Here is a 21167-nt window from a genome sequence, read left to right on the forward strand (position 1 = left end):
ACACACAACCCCACGGCCGTAATGTTACCACCAGCACCCCTACCAAAAGGAACCCCATCAATGAGACAGAACAAAACATCACCCCACACACAAACCCACAACTGTAATGTTAACAACACCAACCATTCCCCAAGGAAACGAAACACTAATCAACAAAAATTGAATAGAAAATTAAAGGACAAGGAAAACTTACCACACAAAAAACCAGAGCAATTGAAACCTCTTACACGATGTTGGAACGGCAATGAAAATGACAAACCTAGAACTCCAGAGATTGAAAATAATCGAAACTACAGTCCTTTCAAATCAAAAAACACCAGACAACCATAATAACATCATCATCAACACCCACTAATTAGTCCAACAAAATCCCACAAAATTAGCACTGTATATAACATACCTTATCTCCACAAAGGCAACATCACCAAAAAAATTTAAAAAACATCACTTAAAAAGGCAATTAAGTAAACTCCAAAACCCAACACAATATACCAAAAATAAAAAGGACTAATTGAATTGCAAGAAAAGTTCTAGGACCAACGGCCTGTTTGGTAGAGCTGTGGGAAAGTGCTTATACCTTATGCCTTAACAGCTTATAGCTTATAACTATGAACATAAGCTGATTCATGACTTATAAATTAAGCATCTCCTGTCCCACTAAAAGAATAAGCTAATTTCTGATTTACAAAAAGTTATAAGCTGCATTGTTAAGTTAAACCAAACACATCAAAATAACTTAAATTAAGCTAAAAACTGAAATAAACAGCTTTTAAGCTGCACCAAATGATACAACTTTCTCTCTAATAAAATTTATGAGTAATTTTTTTAAAAACAAAATAATTATAATCTAAATAAAATAATGTGCTAATATTTTAGTACATGCGAAGCAAGTACTTCGCCTTTCTTCGGAGCTGCACAGTAATTCAATATGTCCGAACACCCCATCAAATAATATTTTATTTTGTTATTTCAATCGGATGGGCCATGGCATAATGGTAAGTCCCATTATTATATCATCATCATCGACCGTTGGAATATTTTTCTGCATTAACATCAAACGGTCATAAGTCCGCCACGTGGACAGAACCATCTACCATTCCAAAATTTGGATTTGCCGCGCTCAGGTCAACCCAATGTTAGGCTCGGAATTTGTCAGCTCAGGAACCCGAGGCTCGTAAAACTCCGAACCAAGTCCACACTACATAAACCGTCGAATCCGAACCTCACGCGATCCCGTGTTGGCTCTGGCTCTGGCTCTGGCTCTGGACAAGTCGCTTAATTACAGAGATTCCCCTAATCTCACGCCCCCACCATCGTCTCCCCCTTCCATTTCTCAGCCGTCCGATTACTACTCCCAGCTAGATCTTCGCCGGTGAATCAGACGGCCCCCATTTACTCCACTGTTCTATTCCCTTCGATCCACTGTTATATATATATATATAGACTGTGTTGAATCTTCTAGCTTCATTTGGGTCAACAGAGCTCTACACTGATTTGCAGAGTATGTATGTCTTTTTTTCTTTCATCATCAATTCCTCTCTCTCTCTCTGTCTCTCTTTGAAGTGTTTTGTTTGTTTGTTATGTGAGAAAAGTGAAAGGAAAATGAGTTCTTGCTTGTAAAGAAAACACGTCTCTTGCGATTTTCTTTTAGTGTTGATGAAGTATCAAACATGTGACTTATAGATCGGTTTTGAATATACTTGAGTTTCTCTCTCTCTCTCTCTCTCTCTCTCTCTAAAACACTCTACTCTCGCTCTCTCTGTATTTGAAATTTTAAACTATAAAAGATCGTCAAAGGCTTTTATACTACTCAAAATCGCAAGTCTTTTCAAATTTTATTCGTCTTTATCGAGACTTCAATAATTGTTCAAATTGAATGCGCAACTACCATTCTCACACATGCTGAGAGAGAGATGTGGATAGCTTTGATTCCAAGTTCACAGACTGACTCGTTTTAGGGCTTGATGCAGTGTATATTGTGAAAATCAACACCCACCGTTGATTTAGATTACTTTGATTCCATCACTGATGTCTTGTACAGAGAGGCCATCGTCGTCGTCTTCATCGGGGAGAGAGATGGATCCGTTGCTGAAGGATCTGAGTGAGAAGCAGCAGAACTTCCGGCGAAACGTGGTGTCGCTGGCATCGGAGCTCAAGGAGGTCCGTGACCGACTTGCTTCTCAGGAACAGTCATTTGCTCGCGAAACCCTAACAAGGCAGGCATGTGATTTGTTTGGGAAATGAAATCATTTCAAGTTTTTGTTATATAGAGAGGTGGTGGTGTTTGTGGGACCATTTGATTTTGTGCATTGTTTGTTTAAGTTTTGTCATAATTGGTGTTTTTTTTTTTTAATTAATTTATTTTTTATGCAGGAGGCAGAGATCAGAGCGAAAAATATGGAGGAGGAGATATGGAGGTTGCAGAACAATTTAGAGGAGAGAAATGGGCAGCTTCAAGCATCAGCATCTGCTGCTGAGAAGGTACTGCTTCACTTGTATATTAGATATAGCTTCTTTGAATCTCTTGATATCTGTGAAATTTTTGTTGGATCATTTGAAATTGCAGCTTATTTTCATGGCGTTGAGGTTTAAGGCTAGTTTGATTGATTTGAATGTCTCTGTCATCTTGGTGTTTTAAGGCTTTAACTTATCAAAACATCCTCATCTTTTTGGGCTACTTTTTGGCTTTCCTTGTTTGTTTGTTTGTTTGGGTAGAGTGGGAATAGCATTCTCGTATCATGACGATAAATTATTGTTTCACTTTGTAGTTTGAATGGTTCAAGAAATTTGTCTTTATTTATTAAAGCTGATAAAAGGGGAAACCTTATAAAAATTCAAAAATCAAACCATTTGCAGGTGGCCGTAGTTTTTTTAGTGGTTAGGTACTTGGTGACATTTACTTCTATAGTATTCTATAGAATTATATGTATTGCACCTTTTTTTTTTTTTGGTTTTTCTTTTTTTAATTATTTTCTTATATGCAGTGCAATTATATGCACTGCAATTTATTTATTAATTATTTATTTTTTTTTGTAATGTAGAACTAATGTCATTTGTTGGGAAGAAAATGATGTCATTTTATGTGGCGTCATTCATTCTTTACACAAAGCTGGGTTCACAATTACTTGACTGTTCCCATGGAGAGCCATAGTCGTAAAAACCATTCTTCGCTGGTATGGCCTAAATACTTTACTCTCAACAAAATGGTATGGAGGATATCAAATTTTGTGTCGGGTAAATTTTTTGCTATGTTCCAGAAAATTTTGGGTGTGCTGAGATATTTTTAGAATCATACTGGCAAGGCAGTCCATGCTTGTTGTGCTTGTGCATGTTTTTTGTTGAATCCCATTTGTACAATCCTTCACCAACAAACCTTGCCATCCATATTGGTTGCCAAATTCAACCACTGAAATCCTCTTTCCCTCTCCATGTAACTCTTGATGTAGCTTGTGCTTGCTATCCAAATTGACCAATTTCATTTTGGGTGATTTTTTGATTGTTCTGGATAATTTTGGGCCTTTTGGGGTATTTCATGCAATTTTGGGTCATTCTAGCTTTTTGTTTGGCACATTAAGAGCAGTCCATTTTGCTGACAAATTTGATTCTCACAATCCTTCACCAACAAACCTTGTTGATGTTGTCCATGCTCGTTGCCAAATCCAACCGCTGGAATCCTCTCCCTTCTATATCCTGACTGATCAATTGCATGGCTGGTTAGAAATAAACCAATTATGTGAAGCTGGCTAGAATTAGGGATGTGCACAGGTCAGTTTGGGAGAAATATTTTCAACCGAGCCTTTTTGGCGGGTTTACTATTTTTTCAGCCTCCATCTTACTAGAAAAGTTGGGCACAGAACAAACACACATAGGAACTAGGAAGAGAGAAAGAGGACACGGGCACATAACAAACACAGACAGAGACAACAGGGGCTGAAAACAAACACACACAAAGGGAAAGGCTTTAAAAGGTGTCTTGGGTCTCCCTTTTGCATGTCACTCACATTGTGAGTAGTAAGTGAGAGCATGGGTGTTGGGCACCCTCTAGTTTTGTGATGGCTTGTCTTATTCTATGTGCTGTAGTGAGGCACTAGACTTGCCAAAAACATAGTGAGGCATTAGCTGTGTATGAGAAAGGTGTTGGGCACCAATTTGTTTGAATTCTGCTAAATGGTTAATGTTCTGTATCCCTTCATCATAGATGTCAATTAGAAGTTGTAATGTAAATTTATTAGACAATGAGTACATTTTCAAGTCTTTTTGGATATATACTAGTGTTGGATAACATATTTATACTATGATAAAATGGTTGGGTGTTGAGCAATATCTGATGTGTGTATGACTATGACATGTTATGTAAATCAAATTTTATTATTATGTTTTGATAAATATATAATATTTATAGTGAAATCAGAAACTATACACTGTACATACATACGATGGAAAAAATGGTACTATGGCTGTTATGTTAGTGGTTGTTTACTGAGCTACAACTAGATGTCCTTAAAATATGTGATTTTTCTTTGGTTTATCCTTAATTAGTGAAAGCATATTTTGTGTTGTATATAGGCTTTTGGATTACTTCAGTGACAATTAGAGCCATGTTAGTTCTGCTTCCTTTTTGTTACAAGGGGATTGCTAGTTCTAAATGAAAATTGGTACTGACATTGTACTGAATAACCAACCTTTTGGGGGTATCCTTTCCATGTAAATATTTGCCCCAAGAGCTATGGTGTTCGTGATGTGTTCTAAAGGGTTGTCCTCTTCTTGACTTGCGTTTTAAGACAACAAATATTTCCAAATAATAGTGGAAGGGCAATAAATCTGAAATGAGAATTTTTAAGCTTGAACTTCACTTCGTCTATCACTTGTTGCTTTTTTCCTAAAGCTACTTGTTGCAATGCAAATGTCATCTTCAACTTTATACATAGAAGTACCATTACTCCATTACCTGAAATGAGAATTTTTATGCATTAACTTCAGTTCGTCTATCATTTGTTACTTTCTTCCTATGCTACTTGTTTCAATGCAAATGCCATCTTTGACTCTATCTATAGAAGTACCATTTACTCAATTATGTTAACTATGTTCAACTTAACGTGAAGTTAGAAAGGTTAGCAGTTTTAACAGCATTCTAAACAAATTAGCATTCCTATCTTCTTTTAAACAGAAACACACGAATTTTCATATTCAAGACCTTTTGTAGTGTACCTTATAAAGAAAGACATGGTACAGTTGCATTCACAATTCTATCACTGCGGCGAAGTAGTGTATGTATACAATCAATTTAAAAATCCTTTTTTTCCAAGTTTTCCAACGTAGCACAATGAATAAGATCAAAACATGTGGAGGTTAATCAACTCGGCAAATATAGAGAATGTAAGGGATTAGGCATGGTGAGCTTAATGAAAGCAAAAACTTATTTTTAGATTAAATAAAGATCGGATCAGAACTATATTCAATATATAATTAACTATAATGAATGTGTTGTTTGACATTGATGCATTTTGTCTATGTTTTTATGCATTCCAATATCTAATATTTTCAAGATTAATCTTAAATTATCATTAATCAGTATATGTTTTGTAAGCCATTGTTCTGGTTGATTCCTTTTAGAAATATTGAGCATAGCAGTTCTTGGTTTTTAAAAGATAGTTATTCAGTATCCAGTAAAGTTACTGCAATCAAAGCATAATTTTTCCAGCATTCCTTTTATTTTATTTTATTTTATTTTATTTAAAGTCAATTTAACGCCAGAAAAATTCCCTTTAAAAGTAAATACAAAAGGATCCTTTACACTTTGTTCATCTGATAAATAACTTCAACTTGGTGTAAAATGCTTCCAATAGGAATGATCCGCTTACTGAATGTTTATTTTACTAAGCATAATAAAAAATGGAATGACCTCAACATTTATAGTCCTGAATGTAATTTCTTAATGACATGCAGTACCTCAAGGAGCTGGATGATATGAGATCACAGCTTTCAGCTACTCAAGCAACTGCAGATGCAAGTGCTGCATCAGCTCAATCTGCGCAACTCCAGTGCTTGGCACTGTTGAAAGAATTAGATGAAAAAAATAACTCATTAAAAGAGCATGAGGTTCGTGTAAATTTGCTGGGAGAGCAATTGGATCTTCTGCAGAAAGATCTTCAAGTGAGGGAATCTTCCCAAAAGCAACTGAAAGATGAAGTTTCAAGATTTGAGCATGATATCATGCAAGCACTAGCCAAAGCCGGAGCAAGCAAAGATTGTGAACTGAGGAAACTGTTAGATGAGGTTTCTCCAAACAATTTTGAAAAAATTAATAAGCTTTTGACTTTGCAGGATGAAGAAATAGCCAAGCTTAGGGATGAAATAAGGATTATGTCTGCTCACTGGAAGCTCAAAACGAAGGATTTGGAATCGCAGGTTTGTGTTTTTTGGTTGCTTATTTATTTAAACTGACTCCAAATTTTGGTTTTATTCATTTTTTAATGTACGTGGTTCTGGTGTGCTCATGAGCTTTTCATCTGATGTAACAGTTGGAGAAGCATAGGAGAGCTGATCAAGAATTGAAAAAGAGGGTATTAAAGTTGGAGTTCTGTCTCCAGGAAGCTCGTGCTCAGACACGAAAGCTCCAAAGGGTAATTATTGTATTTATTTACTCCTAGCTAAAATTGAATGCCCATTCTTTTATGCTTCGGAGGTATTCATTCGCTTGTTATTGGTCCAATAAATTCAATTTGCAGAAGTTTCCGTTTTGATTGTATACCTCCTTAGCAAGATTTATGTTGTATGCAGTAGATGGTCCACATCAAATAATGTGCTAGTGTCCCTGTAGTAGAATTGCCAAAACTGCCATGGGTGGGCATCTATATTCTTGCTTGCACAAATTTTGGTCCCCATTTATCGAACTAAATGGTCCACAAGCTCATGGTGGACAAGTGACCAATAATTTGTACTCTATGCTAAAACAGCCATGGCTCAGATTACTACCTTTTTTTTCCCTAAAACATTTTCCCATTGTTTTTTAATTAAAAAGAAGGTGGGAAAAAAAAGACTCCTGAAGGGTCCACCCATGTGAGGAGTGGATTTAACAGTCTCCATCATAAATTTGAGAGGGGCTAGGTAGCACTTAAAAACTTCATATATTAAATAGTAAACCAACTGCCTTAAGAGAGAGAACTCTGTACATTTACTTTTATTGCATCATGGTCCTTATCATACTTTCTACTCCGCTCAACAAATGTTTATTGCCTCTTTTTATTCGCTGTGACAGACGGGTGAGAGGCGGGACAAAGCTCTGAAAGAACTCAGGGATCAGCTAGCTACAAAGCAACAGGGTGGAGCTCCTGGCATCCAAAAACAGAATATTTGGGAAACCTCTGGTTTCAAGATCGTGGTTTCCATGTCGATGTTGATCTTAGTCTTGGTGTCAAAGCGGTAAAGCTATTATCTTATTTAGTTCTAGTTGTATAAAAAGTAAAACATTGGTACCTCAGAAGTCAACTCAAGGAGAATAGAGAAAGCTGTAGATGCTATTTTATTTGTAGAAATTGTAGTAAGAGAGGATCTTTTCCTTTTTCACAAATCACAGTTTTATTAGGGTAGGTGAGACCCCTCCTTTTGTTGGTCCAATTATTGAATTACATTTGCAGTAGTTGGCCTAGTATGCTCTACAAATTTGAATGGTTGCATAGTATGTTTAAGCTGAGTTTTTGTTTAATCATGTCTGTTGTTGATGGTTTATGAGCTGCTTAGCATGATAATGACATGCTTACCTTGCAATTTTCTTTGCTGTGGAAAGTCTTCATTAAGGTATCTTTTTTTGCGTGTGGATGGCTTGGGCTCACCTTCATCATCCTAATTTTATAATGGCAGTAGGCCCAATTTATGTGCTTTTATTCCTGCAGTGCCTATTGCCAAGGGAATCTCTCATCTCTATGGATCATAAATCTGCAGATACATGGAAATGAAGTGGTTCAATTTGACTTCTACAAATGGCCTAAGGGCCTTGTTTGGTACAGCTTATAGGAGCTACTTATTATTATTATTATTATTATTTAAAATTTGTGTTAGATTGTTTGACATATTTTTTGCTTACAATTTATGATGTAAAAATAACTTAAATAAGTTGAAAAATATTGATTATTGGGAAGTTTGAGGGAGGGTGTTTTTAGTTTTTTACTATTTGATTATTAGTTTTTAACTTGCAATAAGTTGTAACAAATAAGCCTGGTAGTTGGTTGCCTAGTCGAGTGGTGATTGGGTGTGGGCGTTTAATGCAGTGCTCATCTCTAGGTTGAGAGTTTGATTCTTGGCCATCAAAGAAAAAAAAAAAGAAAAGCATTTTGCAGACATGAAATAATTGAAAATTTGAAAAGTGAAAAGCTTGGTTTTAAGGATGAGCATAATTACACCTGTTTCAGAAGCTATGTAAAATTAGATATGAAATGATTAAAGCTTTGATGGTGTTAATTTTGCTTTTTAAAAACTTGGTGATTGTTTCTGACTAGTAGTTGTTGTACCTTGCTTTTTATTCATCATTAGGGCATTGCATTTCAAAAATCTATCATACAAGATGAAGACCACAATAAAAAAAGTAGTATGATTGGTGGAATGAAATCTTTCAAAGTACATTTAAAATGACTAAATCTCAAGTTTTTGTTTTTTCTTGTTTTGTTTTTAAATGAATGGCTTACCAATTTTTATGACCCTGTTTTTACCGTGGCATAATCATACATTCCAAAGTCGCTCATAACAGAAAATATGAACACACTATGTTTTAGTAACATGCATATATGTATAAATAAGCTCAACATGAACTGCACTACACGTTATACTGTGTAATGTACACAGTTCACTACTCTCTGCAATTCAAACATTCACATCTCAGGAAAGCTCTTGCTGACTAGTGAGTACTTTTCCACAATCTAGGAATTCAGATTTTAGCCTTCATGAACGCACTCACTCACTACCTTATTCTTTTCCTGCGAGGATCGATTTGTACATGATCTGGAAAAGCCTAAACTCGGAATTTCTGGAGCTATGAAGCTTCTAATCTATTGATTTCCATGGATAAGTTATGGCTCTAACATGTCTAGAATGAATCTTCCCGCAACTATGGATGTTGTTAAGATGATATAACCCGTGAAGGGTTGCAAGCCAATTGCCATGGATGTTGAGGAGTTAAAAGTCGGAGGGCTTTCACCAAAAACTGTTGTGCTACCCGATGCAGGGTTGCTCATGTTTAACACTGCCGGAGGAGAACCATAGCTGCAGATAAAGTTTAGGGAAAAAAAAAAAAACAAAGGATAAAAAGCAAGTGTTACTTGTTGAGAACAGGGAAAAAAGAAGCACAAAGAAAGTTTGAATGGGGTAGACACTATACCCAGGTGTTGTTGCCCCTGATGATGATGTTGTCGATGGTGTAGGAGTCATTGGCGTTGTTGGTGTCGGAATAGTTGGTGTTGTTGGTGTAGTAGTCGTTGGCGTAGTTGGTGTCGGAGTAGTTGGCGTTGTTGGTGTAGGAGTAGTTGATGGTGTTGCTGTTGTTGGTGATGAAGTTGGAGATGATGATGATGGGTAAATGCATGTACCAGAGCCTGCAAATGTTTCAGTAGGAGATATGAGATGATTTTTATGAATTGTAAAACAGATACTAGGTGTCGTTTGTTAATGTTGGCAGTTTCTTGTTTTCTTTTTACACAAAAACAGAAACAAGTTTTTTGACACCACCCTTTTTTCTATTTGAAAATTTTTGGAATTAATTCTATTTTTTTAAAATGAAAATAACATTCCAAACAAATTTTCATTCTGAATTTTCAAATAAAAGAAAAACAGAAAATGAAAACATTAACAAACAAGGCTTGGTTTGGTTTGGTTATACTATTTTCATTTTTCAAAAAACACAGATCATGCTCTTACTTGGATTGTTGTTAGTTATCATGGCAGTTCCTCCAAAGTCACAACTAGTTTGAACCGGTTTCTTCTGAAAGTAACTGTTGAAGGCATATGACGCGTGGTTCTGAAGCGTAACAGGATTGTAACAACTCGCTCCTTCCTGAATAACTGAACAATCCGCACCTCCAATCCCACACGCATAATCGAGCGCCACCTGAAGTGCAGTCTCTGACACTCCACTCTTTGCCACGCACCAGTTCTGCCCTGAAACAGTAGGAGCGCCTGTGGTTGCCGGAGGCGCCACTGGATTTGTGACAGGTGTCGTGACAGGAACACCTGCTGATGGAGCCGGATAAGTTGTTACAGGGTTTGTTATCGGTTGTGCCCCTGGAACTGTGCCAGGTGTTGTAACCGGATTGGTGATTGGTACTGGTGGTGAATTCACAGGATTTGTGCTGGAGGGCACGGGGACAGGCGTGGTGGAGGGAACTGTCACAGGAGTGGCAGTAGGATCGGGATTTACAGTGACCGGATTAGTAGAGGGGATGGTGACAATTGTCGGCGTGGGGTTATTGTTTGGAGAGACGGTAACTGGTGTTGCTGGTGGGTATATAGTGTCGTGTTGAGTTGTTTTACTGTGTGAAATGTCCAGGAGTTCTCTATGAGAATTACCAAGCACCTGCTCTTTCTTTTCAAGTTCTTTTGGTAGAGACACTTCTGCAAACAACCCGGTTATCTCTCCTATCCCTTGAGTGCTATCGGTGAATTCAGACACTTTGATGGCACCGGGAACAGCAGAGCTCTTGATTTTTAAGACTATAGAAACATCACTACAAACCGATGTAGCTCGTTTCATCAGAGACTCAATAAACCTGTCATTCATGCTCAATTCACCATCAACCGTGGCTTCCACAACGACAAAAGACCTAATTTTCTTGATAAAATTCAACACTTTATTCAAATCTCTCTTTTGTTGTCTGTTCAAGTTCTCTAAAAATGACAGTGAAAATGACACTGAGGCCTTTACTTCTGAATGGATCGATTTCAAGGTTGATAGAAGCATAGGAATGTCACTTTTTCCCCGTGACTCATCTCTGCTTCCACTTACTACTATGCTCTTGATGTTCACATGTGGAAGGAAGGTTGCCAAAAGGGTTTTAAAGCGCGATACTGTGTGAGGTTCGGAATTTCTCAAATTCTCGAGTAGGGTTTGATTCAAGTAAAGATCAACTAACACACCAGTGTTGGAAAGACTATTTAAAGCTCGATGATCTGCAATGAAAACCCTAACCTGAGATGGGTAGACCTTGGGGTATGATACTGTTTCTGTTGGTGATGAAATGGCATTGAGTTTCTTTGCATCATAAAAGAAGCCAACTACAGTGCCTGTTTGGAAGAAATAGAAAATGGAATATATATGAATTAGAATTTCAAGGTTCTTATATACATCATTATAAAAAATAAAAAATAAAAAATAAAAATAAAAACTGTCTATGCAACTTCACACACACACTGAGAATGTGCTTGTAATTGGTTATGAGATCAAATTCTTGAACATGAAGAATGTTAAGATATTCTAAGTGTAGGTACCTGAAGAGCAGACAGTGAAAACAAAGAGGAGACACAAGAAGAGGTAGTTGGAAGCTCCTTGAGCCATCATAACTAGAAATGTTTGTGGGTATAGGAAGAGAAGACTTTACTAGATTTTGAATGTGAATTATGCAATGAAATCTTTGAAAGACAAATGCATACTGAGTTAGAAAAGGAGCCTATGTGAGATAGAGAGAGAGAGAGAGAGAGAGTTGAAGATAAAGGTGAGAGGAGAAGAAAGGGGGGAAAAGCAAAAGGGCAGATGAATATGCTGCAATGACAAAGAAAAGTTGTTACTTTGACATGGAGGTTGGAAAATGTTCTTCCTCTCAACAGTGGAAAGAATCATCTATCCTTTCTTTTTTTCTTTTTTTTTTTCCAAATTCCTTTTTCTTTTCAAAAAAATAAAGAAGCTGAAATTTAAAGCAGTACTCTACAAGTGGCAAATCACATGGATATATATACATGTACAAAACAAAAACACAAAACAGGCTACGTATGGTGATTGGGAATTTTTTTTTTTTTTGTTGCGGTGGAAGATACATTTTATAATTATATTAAAAAATATAGAACTAATTATATTTTTTTCAAATCTCAAAGGTGAGTGTAATTTATCCTTAAGTTTTTTCACTGAAAGGTAAACCTTAATTACATTGTTAATGTGATGAGAAGACACACAAACTTTGTCTTTTGATTCTTGGCCTTGCTAAAACTTTATGGAAGGAAATAGACAAAACTAGTATATCAAAGTATGATTCCTGTTGAATGTAGGTTCCCAAGGAAATCAGATATACTTATCTTTTTAGTTATGTTTAATTTTTAATAAATTTGTGAGATAATTATCACGTCACCATTCAATTCTGATTAATCCAGTAATTGAATCAATGACCCTTAACCTGGTCACTTTTTCGATATGCTCAACGGTTTGAGCTTCACAATATTGATTTGTTTACTAAATTTTCTCAAGATTGTGACTAGATCATGAATTTATTGAGAGAAAAAGGAGAATGGAAAGTGAAATGGAATTACTTGTATTATATATGCTCTTTTTCATATCTAGCTAAACAAAAAGGAGAGATGTTTTTGACAAATATATATTCATTTTCTTCTCATTTTTCTTACTTAACCCAAAAAGAGAAATATATTTAAGTTGTGTTTGACTGAAGAATTTGAGGAGGAATTTGTGACATGAAAGAAAAATGGATGGAAAAAGTATATGAAATAAAAGCTAATTTGTTTCACTTTTCCCTTCCCTTTTCTTTTCCTTCCACAAATCCACAGCCTTAGTTTATGCTTCATTTTCTTTTCCCCCATAAATCTCTCCACAAATCTCAAATCCAAACACATTCTATGTAAGGTTCATACTATGATGATCCAAACAAAAATTAATGAGTAGGACCATAAAGGACCAAGCACATAGACAATGAGATATATTAGTCAATTTGCTATTGTGGGGATATATTTTTGAGTACCGACATGTGACAAGGTGACACCGACGTGTCAGCCGATGTGTCACGTGTCAGGGTCATGACGCCGAGGTGATCTCAGGTAAGCCGAAGTTATCTCCGAAGATATTGGAATCCGAGATAAACGGATAAAGGATAAGGGACAAGAGTCCTAGAATAAAGAGGAGACTTAGCCAAGATAAGGATAAAGCTCTTAGGGAGTTTATCTTTATCTCTTGAGGAGTCCAAAGTAAGTACTGAATAGGAATCCATAGAAATCAAGCTTCTATTGGGATTAGGATTGAGGTAACTATAAAAGAAAGGCACCCCTATGGGTCTAAGGTACGCAATTTTATGCTTTTGATACTCAAGCTTGTGAGTTTAGCACTTGATTTATCTTTGAGAGATATACTGACTTGATCATCGGAGTGCCTCCGGGTAGACGAACCACTGCCGGAATCTTCTTTTTCTGTTGCAGGTCAGCCAGGTGCCATCTATTCTGCCGGTGCTCTCCAGCTGGTTACTAAGCGGGCAGTGTGGTCAGAAAATCACCCACACAATTTGGCGTCGTTTGTGGGAAATTAGAAGAATAGATGGCCAGTAACGGACAGAAGGAAAAGATTGGGGACGACACTCTTGCTGGGAGTGGCAGACCTATCGACCTTGATATCAAAGGAGACAACTACAATGCAGAAACTCGTGACCAGGGCCACGGAGAGAAAGACGTCGACCAGGAGGGCGACACTTCGAAGAAGACAGACCAAAGCAAGTACTATAACGAAGATAACCTCCAGGTATGGAGGGATAGGTGCCTGCGGAGGGATGAAAAAGTAAAAGAATTGGCAAACAAGTTGGCAGACTTGCAGTCGGTCGTCAACTTCATGATGCAAAACAATGTCATGCAGCCACCGTACCCGCTGCAGGACACGCCGATTCCAGCAACTAATGCCCAGAAGGGAGGAAGGAAAACAATCCCCAAAGCCCCTTAGCACACCAGGAGTGGAAGGCACTCTCACCGACCTTCTAGGGAAGTCGGGCGAGAGGAGCCGAGACGAGAGGAGTCCCGAAGGACGTATCACACGAAGGACCCAGAGCCCAAAGAACATCGACATGTTCAAGGGCAGGCGCTCTGCTTTGACACAACCCATGGAGAAAGATCAAAACGAGCCCACCATGAGGCCGAAAGTAGTGTGCCGAAAAGATTGAAGTCCAAAGATAGCCGAGCTCTAGGGAGGAGTAAAGAAGACTTGAGAGATTACCTCAAGAGGAAGCAACAGAATGCTGAAGCCGAGGTAACTTCCCCGGTTAAGCCGAGGACACCATTCTCGGTGGAACTGGACAAATTTGAAGCACCAAAGAGATTCAGTATGCCAAGGTTCCAAATATATGATGGTAAGTCAGATCCCAACTTTCACGTTGGACTATACCCGAATTCAATGGCATTATATAGTGGGAACGAGCCATTGCTCTGCAAAGTATTCCCCTCATCCTTCGAGGAGATTATATCAGATTGGTTCCATAAACTACTAAAGGGAAGCGTAAAGACTTGGGAAGGCCTGGCCGAGATGTTTGTGGCCAGGTTTGTGACGAACAAACTACAGCCCTTGAGGGTCGACGCACTGATGGCTTAAAAATCACCAAGGATGAAGGCCTTAGGGCCTACGCAAAAAGGTACTACGAGGTGTTCAATCGAATACCCGAATACAACCAAGAGGTAGCGGTCGTGTCTTTCAAGAATGGCCTGAAAGATGACTACCCACTACGGAAGTCTTTGGCAAAGACATTGCCAAAAAGTATGGAAGAACTCATGGCGAGAATCGAGAAGTACGCCAGACCGAGGAGGATACGTCGGGAAACAAAGAGACAAAGCAGGAGAAAGGAAACGGCTCGCCGAAGCGAAGCCGAGGTAACAATGGATCGATCAAACAAGAAACGGAATTGAGGGCTAAACATGCAGTGACGACTGTGTTCCGAATCCCAGTCCACAAAGTCCTGGATCAAATACGAAACCAACCCTATTTCAGAGCCCCGACAAGAATACCAGGGAAATTTATGGAAAGAAACGTCGGTAGGCGTTGTGCTTACCACAATGAAGAAGGGCACACAATGAAGAAGGACACCCAACTCAAGGTTGTAGAGCCCTAAAAGCACACTTAGAAGACTTGGTGAGGCAAGGCTATCTGAGGGACCTTGTCGATGAGGCCAAGACAAGGGAAGAACAGGCAAGATTGCCTCAAGCACCAGCAGCTCCTCCTCCCCCAGCACAGCAACCACAGGCAGGAGGACCACGGGTGGTTAATGTAATTCACTCAAAGGTGAACGAAAACGACATACGAGGGGAGACCCAGAAGGTAAAACACCTACAGCACGTGAACCAGGTCGGACATAAAAGACCTCGGCCTGAAGAATGCTAGGGACCGACGATAGCCTTTACTGAAGCCGACCTAGAGATGGTCCAGCATCCACATAATGATGCCTTGGTAGTATCCCTCCAGGTTGGGGAGTGCCAAGTGAAACACATCCTGATTGATCAAGGCAGTTCTTGCGACATCATGTATGTTAGATGTTACAAGGAGTTGGGCCTTCATCCTGATGACTTGGAGCAGTCCAATGGCCCGATGGTCGGCTTCAATGGAACGCCGACATGGCCATTGGGTGCAACAAGCTTGGAGGTGCAGGCTGGCACCAGAAAAATCAAGACAGAATTCACCATCATCGACATACCCTCCCCTTACAACATCATCTTGGGAAGACCATGGTTGCATGCAATGGGGGCAGTTCCCTCAACATTGCATCAACTATTGCGATTCCCAACAGAGCATGGGATAGAAGAAGTTAGAGGTGATCAGCTACAGGCGAAGAATTACTTCATGGCAGCAATGAAATCTACCCGCAGCGTGCGAGAGCCAGAGAAGGCAGAAATTGAAGATGAGGACGTGGAAGTCCTAGAAGACGTCAGCAAAGAACCATCCAAGAAGAACGAAGAGGCACTAAAGAAAATCCTCATCCAGGATGGGGATGAAGAACGATTCTTTCTTCTCGGCTCGAGCTTAGCCGAAGAAGAGGAAAAAGAGTTGGAAACTTTTTTGAGAGCAAATATTGAGGTGTTCGCTTGGACGCCTTACGAAATGCCTGGCATTGACCCCGAGGTCACTTGCCACAAACTGAATGTTGACAGGTCGGCCAAACCTGTAATTCAGCGAGCCAGAAGACCGACGTTGATACACGTCGAAACAGTAGAAGAAGAAGTAGACAGCCTTCTGGAGGCCAGGGCTATTAGAGAAGTACACTACCCAACATGGCTATCCAATACAGTGGTGGTAAAGAAGAAGAACGGTAAATGGAGGGTCTGCGTAGACTTTACTAGCCTCAACAAAGCTTGTCCCAAAGACAACTTTCCCCTGCCCAAAATTGACCAGCTAGTAGATGCCACTTCAGGGCATGGAAGAATGAGTTTTCTAGACACCTACAGGGGGTACCACCAGATCGCCATGTACCCCCCAGACGAAGAAAAACCGCATTCATCACCCCAAAAGGCCTGCACTGTTACAGAGTAATGCCTTTCGGGTTGAAAAACGCAGGAGCAATTTACCAAAGGCTGGTAACCAAAATGTTCAAACACCTGATTGGTCTACATCGACGACATGGTCATTAAGACCAATGAGCCTGAGGGTCATCTCGCCAATCTAAAAGCGGTCTTTAAAATCCTTAAAACATATCGGCTCCGACTCAATGCATCGAAGTGTGCATTTGGGTTTGGATCTGGTAAATTTTTAGGATACCTGGTAACTAGAAAGGGGCATCGAGGCCAGCCCAGATCAGATCAAGGCCATCCTAGAGTTGAAGAGCCCGACGTCAGCAAAATAGGTGCAGATACTAACTGGAAGGGCCGCAGCCCTAAACAGATTCATCAGCAGAAGCTCAGACAAATGTAAACCTTTCTTTAACCTAGTGAAGAAGGCCACGGACTTCCTATGGACTGAGGAATGTGAGGCCGCTTTGGCCGACCTAAAGAAATATTTGACCACGGCTCCAGTCCTCTCAACACCTAAACCTGGAGAAGAACTGTTTTTGTATTTAGCAGTTTCAGAACACGCAGTAAGTGCAGTGCTAATCCGAGAGGAAAAAGGGGATCAAAAGGCTGTTTATTATGTAAGCAAAACCTTGGCCGATGTAGAAATAAAGTACCTACCACTAGAGAAATTAATGCTGGCCTTAGTAATGGCTTCAAAGAAGCTGAACCATTACTTTCAAGCGCACAAGATTATAGTGCTAACAGAGCACCCACTGAAGTCCTTGTTACAACAAGGAGACTTAACTAAAAGAATAGCAAGATGGGCAGTGGCCTTGGGCTAGTACGACCTGGAGTTCAGGCCGAGAACAGCAATTAAGGGCCAAGTTTTGGCCGAATTCATGCCAGAATCCATCGAACATCAGGCTCTGTTGAGCCAAGATGAACAATGTCCAAGCAAACAAGGAGAAGCCCAGCCAAAGGCAAAAGAACAAAAAAAGGAAAAACTCAGACCCTGCAGCATTTACATCGACGACTCCTTTCGCCTGTTTGTCGATAGGAGCTCAAACCGGCAAGGAGAAGGGGCAGGAGTAGTGTTAATATCTCCTGATCGGGAGATATTGGAACAGTCTATTCGATTAGGGTTCAAGGCCTCGAACAATGAGACAGAATACAAAGCATTGATTGTAGGACTAAAGCTGGCAGTGGCAGCAGAAGCAGATGAGGTAATAATTTTTTGTGATTCACAACTTATAGTAAATCAGACAACAGGAGAGCTTGCAACCCGAGATGAGAGAATGTCGACATACGCAAAGGAAGTCATCAGGCTGGCAGCCTTGTTTCGTAACTGCCGACTTCTTCAAGTTAGCTGAGATGATAACAGTCACGCCGATGCATTGGCCAACTTGGTAAGTTCAATACAAACTGGAAAAACAAGGACAATAATGATTGACTATTTGTTAGGCCTGAGCATAGAACCACCGATCACAGAACAAGAAGCAATGTGTGTGGACTTGGGACCAAGCTGGATGGATGTAATTGTTGCATTCCTAAAAGAGGGAAAGTTGCCAGAAGACCATAAGGAAGCACACAAGGTCAGATTGAAGTCGGAAAGATTCAATCTGACAGTTGATGGACATCTCTACAGAAGGTCCTTCACTGGACCCCTTTTAAGGTGCATACACTCTTTGCAGGTTGAAGATTTTCTATATGAAATTCATGAAGGGATTTGTGAAAGCCACGCTGGGGGCAGATCACTAGCTCACAGGGCCATTACCCAGTGGTATTGGTGGCCCTACATGCAAAAAGATGCAGAAGCCTACGTGAAGAAGTGTGAACAATGCCAAAGGTTCGCACCTTTGATACACCAGCTAGCTGCTGACCTGAACCCTGTATCCAGTCCATGGCCATTTGCCTAATGGGGCATGGATCTCATTGGGCAGTTGCCCCAAGCAACTGGGCAAAGGAAGTACTTGCTGGTAGCAACAGATTACTTCACGAAGTGGATAGAAACAGAACCTCTTGCCAAAATCTGAGATGTGGACGTCAAGAACTTCGTATGGAGAAACATCATCACCAGATTTGGCATTCCAAAAGCAATAGTTGCCGACAACGGAACGCAGTTTGACAACAAACTCATCAAGAACTTCTGTGCGAAATTCAAGATAAAGAATTACTTTTCAACACTAAGTTTTCCCCAAAGCAATGGGCAAGTAGAAGTATCCAACAAAGTAATTTTGGATGGGATAAAAAAGAGGCTGCAGGCAGCAAAAGGAAAGTGGGTAGACGAGTTGCCCAATGTACTCTGGGCATATCGGACTACGCCGAGAAGATCAACAAGGAAAACCCCATTTGCCATGGCTTACGGCACAGAAGCAGTCATCCCACTAGAGATCGGCATCCCAGGGATCAGAACCCAGGGAGTAGAGAATGGGACTAATAACATACTTCTAGATCGAGATCTAGATCTCTTAGAAGAAAGAAGAGAGAAAGTTGCAATTCAGCTCGCAGCATACCAGCAGCAGCTTGCTAGAGCTTACAATAAGAAGGTCAATCCAAGGGATTTTTAGGTCGGCGACCTAGTCCTTAGAAAAGTTGTTGGTAACAAGAAGGATCTCAGAGAAGGCAAGCTTGGCTCAAACTGGGAAGGACCCTACAGAATTACTTCGGTATTGGGCAGTGGAGCATACCGGCTTGAAGATAATAAGGGCAAAGCATTGCCAAGACCCTGGAACACTTGTAATTTGAAATTTTTCTATCATTAGATGTTCCTTGTTTTTTTTTTTTTTTTTTTTTTGCCGACGTAATTAATAAAATCTTAGCAGAATTCTCCAAGACTTGTGAATTGACAAAAGATGCATAATGTTGTTTCTAAATAATGAGAACCCAAGCGGAACTCAGGTTCACATTGGGGGCAGAGAGAAGACAAAATTGTTTATCTTCACTTGTTGAAATTTGAAGCAATTTACAAGTTGAAGTTAAGCCGAGATTATTGTTTATCTTCACTTGTTGAAATTTGTAGCAATTTACAAGTTGAAGTTAAACCGAAGTAATGCTTAACACTTGTTGAAATTCGTAACAATTTACAAGTTGAAGTTAAGCCGAGATTATTGTTTATCTTCACTTGTTGAAATTTGTAGCTATTTACAAGTTGAAGTTAAGCCGAGATTATTGTTTATCTTCACTTGTTGAAACTTGTAGCAATTTATAAGTTGAAGTTAAGCCGAGATTATTGTTTATCTTCACTTGTTGAAATTTGTAGCAATTTACAAGTCGAAGTTAAAACGAAGTAATGCTTAACACTTGTTGAAATTTGTGGACAATTTACAAGTTGAAGTTAAGCCGAAATCATTACTTAACACTTGTTGAAATTTGTGGACAATTTACAAGTTGAAGTCAAGCCGAAGTCATTGTTCAACACTTGTTGAAATTTGTGGATAATTTACAAGTTAAGTTAAACCAGTATGATGTTCAACATTTGTTAAAAGTTTACAAGAAGTTTGTCTATCCGAGGTGTGTCGCCCCGAGAAGATTGTACAAAGAAGGAAAAGTGTGTGAAAGACATGCAGAATATTCTAAGTATAGAATCATGCAAAAGTAATGAAGAGAAGACAAGAGTATAAGCACTTAGAAAAGAAAAGTTGCATTAGCATTCATCAAGAAAAGGGCACATCGGCTGTACAAAAGGCTTATATTGTTCCAAAAGATAAAGAAGAAACAAAATACAAGTAAGCAAAAGAAAAACATGAAGCTAAGACTCCTCTCCACTAGTTGGTTGAATTTGAAGATCAGATGTTTGTTGAGAAGACATCTCAGCAGCCTTATCCGCTGTGATCTCAGTGGCAATTTCTGTAAGAGTGTCATCAAGGTTCTGATCAGCAAAAGTGGCATCGGCTGATTCCTTCACATAAACAGCATCTTTGTCAACCTCATCGCCTTCTTCATCCTAAGTCAAATCTAGGACTTGCTCATTTTGAAGAGGGGACTTGGCCCCACCAGCATCTTTGGATTTTCTTACCAAAGCCTCATCCTCCTTCTCATCACCATCCTCAGACTCAGATTCACCGACATCTTGACTTGGAGGGAATGGAAGAGGAATGGCATCAGCTTTCCTCAATGGTGAGTCCTTTGGGACATTGAGTTTCTTTAGAAGGGACATCCAACAAAGGGTGAAACCCTTGTTGCATGCCTCCTTCACCTGCTGTATGTAGGCATCTGTGACGTCAGCCATGCCTTGGGCATACGCCTTCTCGTCGGCATCTTTTATTTCGGCTTCTTTGGTGGCCAGTGCCTCCTGAAGCTCCTTTTTGACTTGAACCATTTTCTCTTCGGCTTCTCTCTTCTGAGACTCAGTCACTTTCCTGATAGCCTCAGCCTTCTCTTCGGCCTCAGTCTAGGCTTTGATAGCAGCCTCAGCCTGATCCTCCAACTTCTTCATTTTTGATTGAAGGTTTTTATTGGCCTTTTGAAGGGCAGAAAACTCCCTCTTCATGTCGACCAATTTCTCCCGATTTTCAAAGGCTTGCATGGAGAGAGAATGGGTATGCTGAATGGCCTGAAAAAACACAAGGCAAAAGTTATTTGAAAAATTTTACAAGTATGAAAAGGAGAAAGAAAGACAAGTTACCAAGTGAAGACACTTACTTGAACAGAACGTTGAAGCATGAAAGCATAGTTCTCATACTCGCTCATCTTGGCGTTCTTGTCAAGATCGTCTGGAAGAAGTAGAGGAATACTGA

The 21167-nt window shown here is 39.5% G+C and overlaps 2 protein-coding genes across 6 annotated transcripts; one reads left to right on the forward strand and one right to left on the reverse strand.

The window, feature by feature from the left end:
- Positions 1–1204: 1204 nt before the first annotated feature.
- LOC114283693 (nuclear envelope-associated protein 2) lies at positions 1205–7705 on the forward strand. 5 transcript variants are annotated; one of them, XM_028226572.2, is made up of 6 exons: positions 1205–1505; positions 1971–2220; positions 2374–2481; positions 5947–6408; positions 6522–6623; positions 7259–7705. In XM_028226572.2, the coding sequence occupies exons 2-6, from the start codon at positions 2029–2031 to the stop codon at positions 7424–7426; spliced, it is 1032 nt and encodes a 343-aa protein (XP_028082373.2). In that variant the 5' UTR covers positions 1205–1505; positions 1971–2028; the 3' UTR covers positions 7427–7705. The 5 variants fall into 5 exon arrangements, with proteins under 5 accessions (XP_028082373.2, XP_028082372.2, XP_028082375.2 ...); XM_028226571.2 differs by having other exon boundaries at positions 1230–1501; XM_028226574.2 differs by having other exon boundaries at positions 1230–1501; positions 2042–2220.
- A 1057-nt stretch (positions 7706–8762) lies between these two features.
- LOC114283692 (uncharacterized) lies at positions 8763–11902 on the reverse strand. The gene is made up of 4 exons (XM_028226570.2): positions 11473–11902; positions 9907–11268; positions 9371–9584; positions 8763–9255 (listed from the first exon to the last, which is right to left on the reverse strand). Exons 1-4 carry the CDS (start codon positions 11540–11542, stop codon positions 9063–9065), a joined length of 1839 nt encoding a protein of 612 aa, XP_028082371.2. The 5' UTR covers positions 11543–11902; the 3' UTR covers positions 8763–9062.
- Between the last annotated feature and the right edge of the window lie 9265 nt (positions 11903–21167).

This window comes from Camellia sinensis, chromosome 2 (genome assembly GCF_055761805.1).
Source record: "Camellia sinensis isolate YWXY chromosome 2, ASM5576180v1, whole genome shotgun sequence".
NCBI lineage: Eukaryota > Viridiplantae > Streptophyta > Magnoliopsida > Ericales > Theaceae > Camellia > Camellia sinensis.

Excerpts from the sequence above, each read along its gene's own strand:
- LOC114283692 (XM_028226570.2), bottom strand. The coding sequence starts at position 11,542 with ATGATGGCTCAAGGAGCTTCCAACTACCTCTTCTTGTGTCTCCTCTTT. Across the intron at positions 11,269-11,472 it reads TTTCACTGTCTGCTCTTCAG|GCACTGTAGTTGGCTTCTTT; the intron begins GTACCTACACTT and ends TCTTCCAAACAG. Across the intron at positions 9,585-9,906 it reads GATAACTAACAACAATCCAA|GCTCTGGTACATGCATTTAC; the intron begins GTAAGAGCATGA and ends AAACATTTGCAG.
- LOC114283693 (XM_028226572.2), top strand. The coding sequence starts at position 2,029 with ATGTCTTGTACAGAGAGGCCATCGTCGTCGTCTTCATCGGGGAGAGAG. Across the intron at positions 6,409-6,521 it reads CGAAGGATTTGGAATCGCAG|TTGGAGAAGCATAGGAGAGC; the intron begins GTTTGTGTTTTT and ends CTGATGTAACAG. Across the intron at positions 6,624-7,258 it reads AGACACGAAAGCTCCAAAGG|ACGGGTGAGAGGCGGGACAA; the intron begins GTAATTATTGTA and ends TCGCTGTGACAG.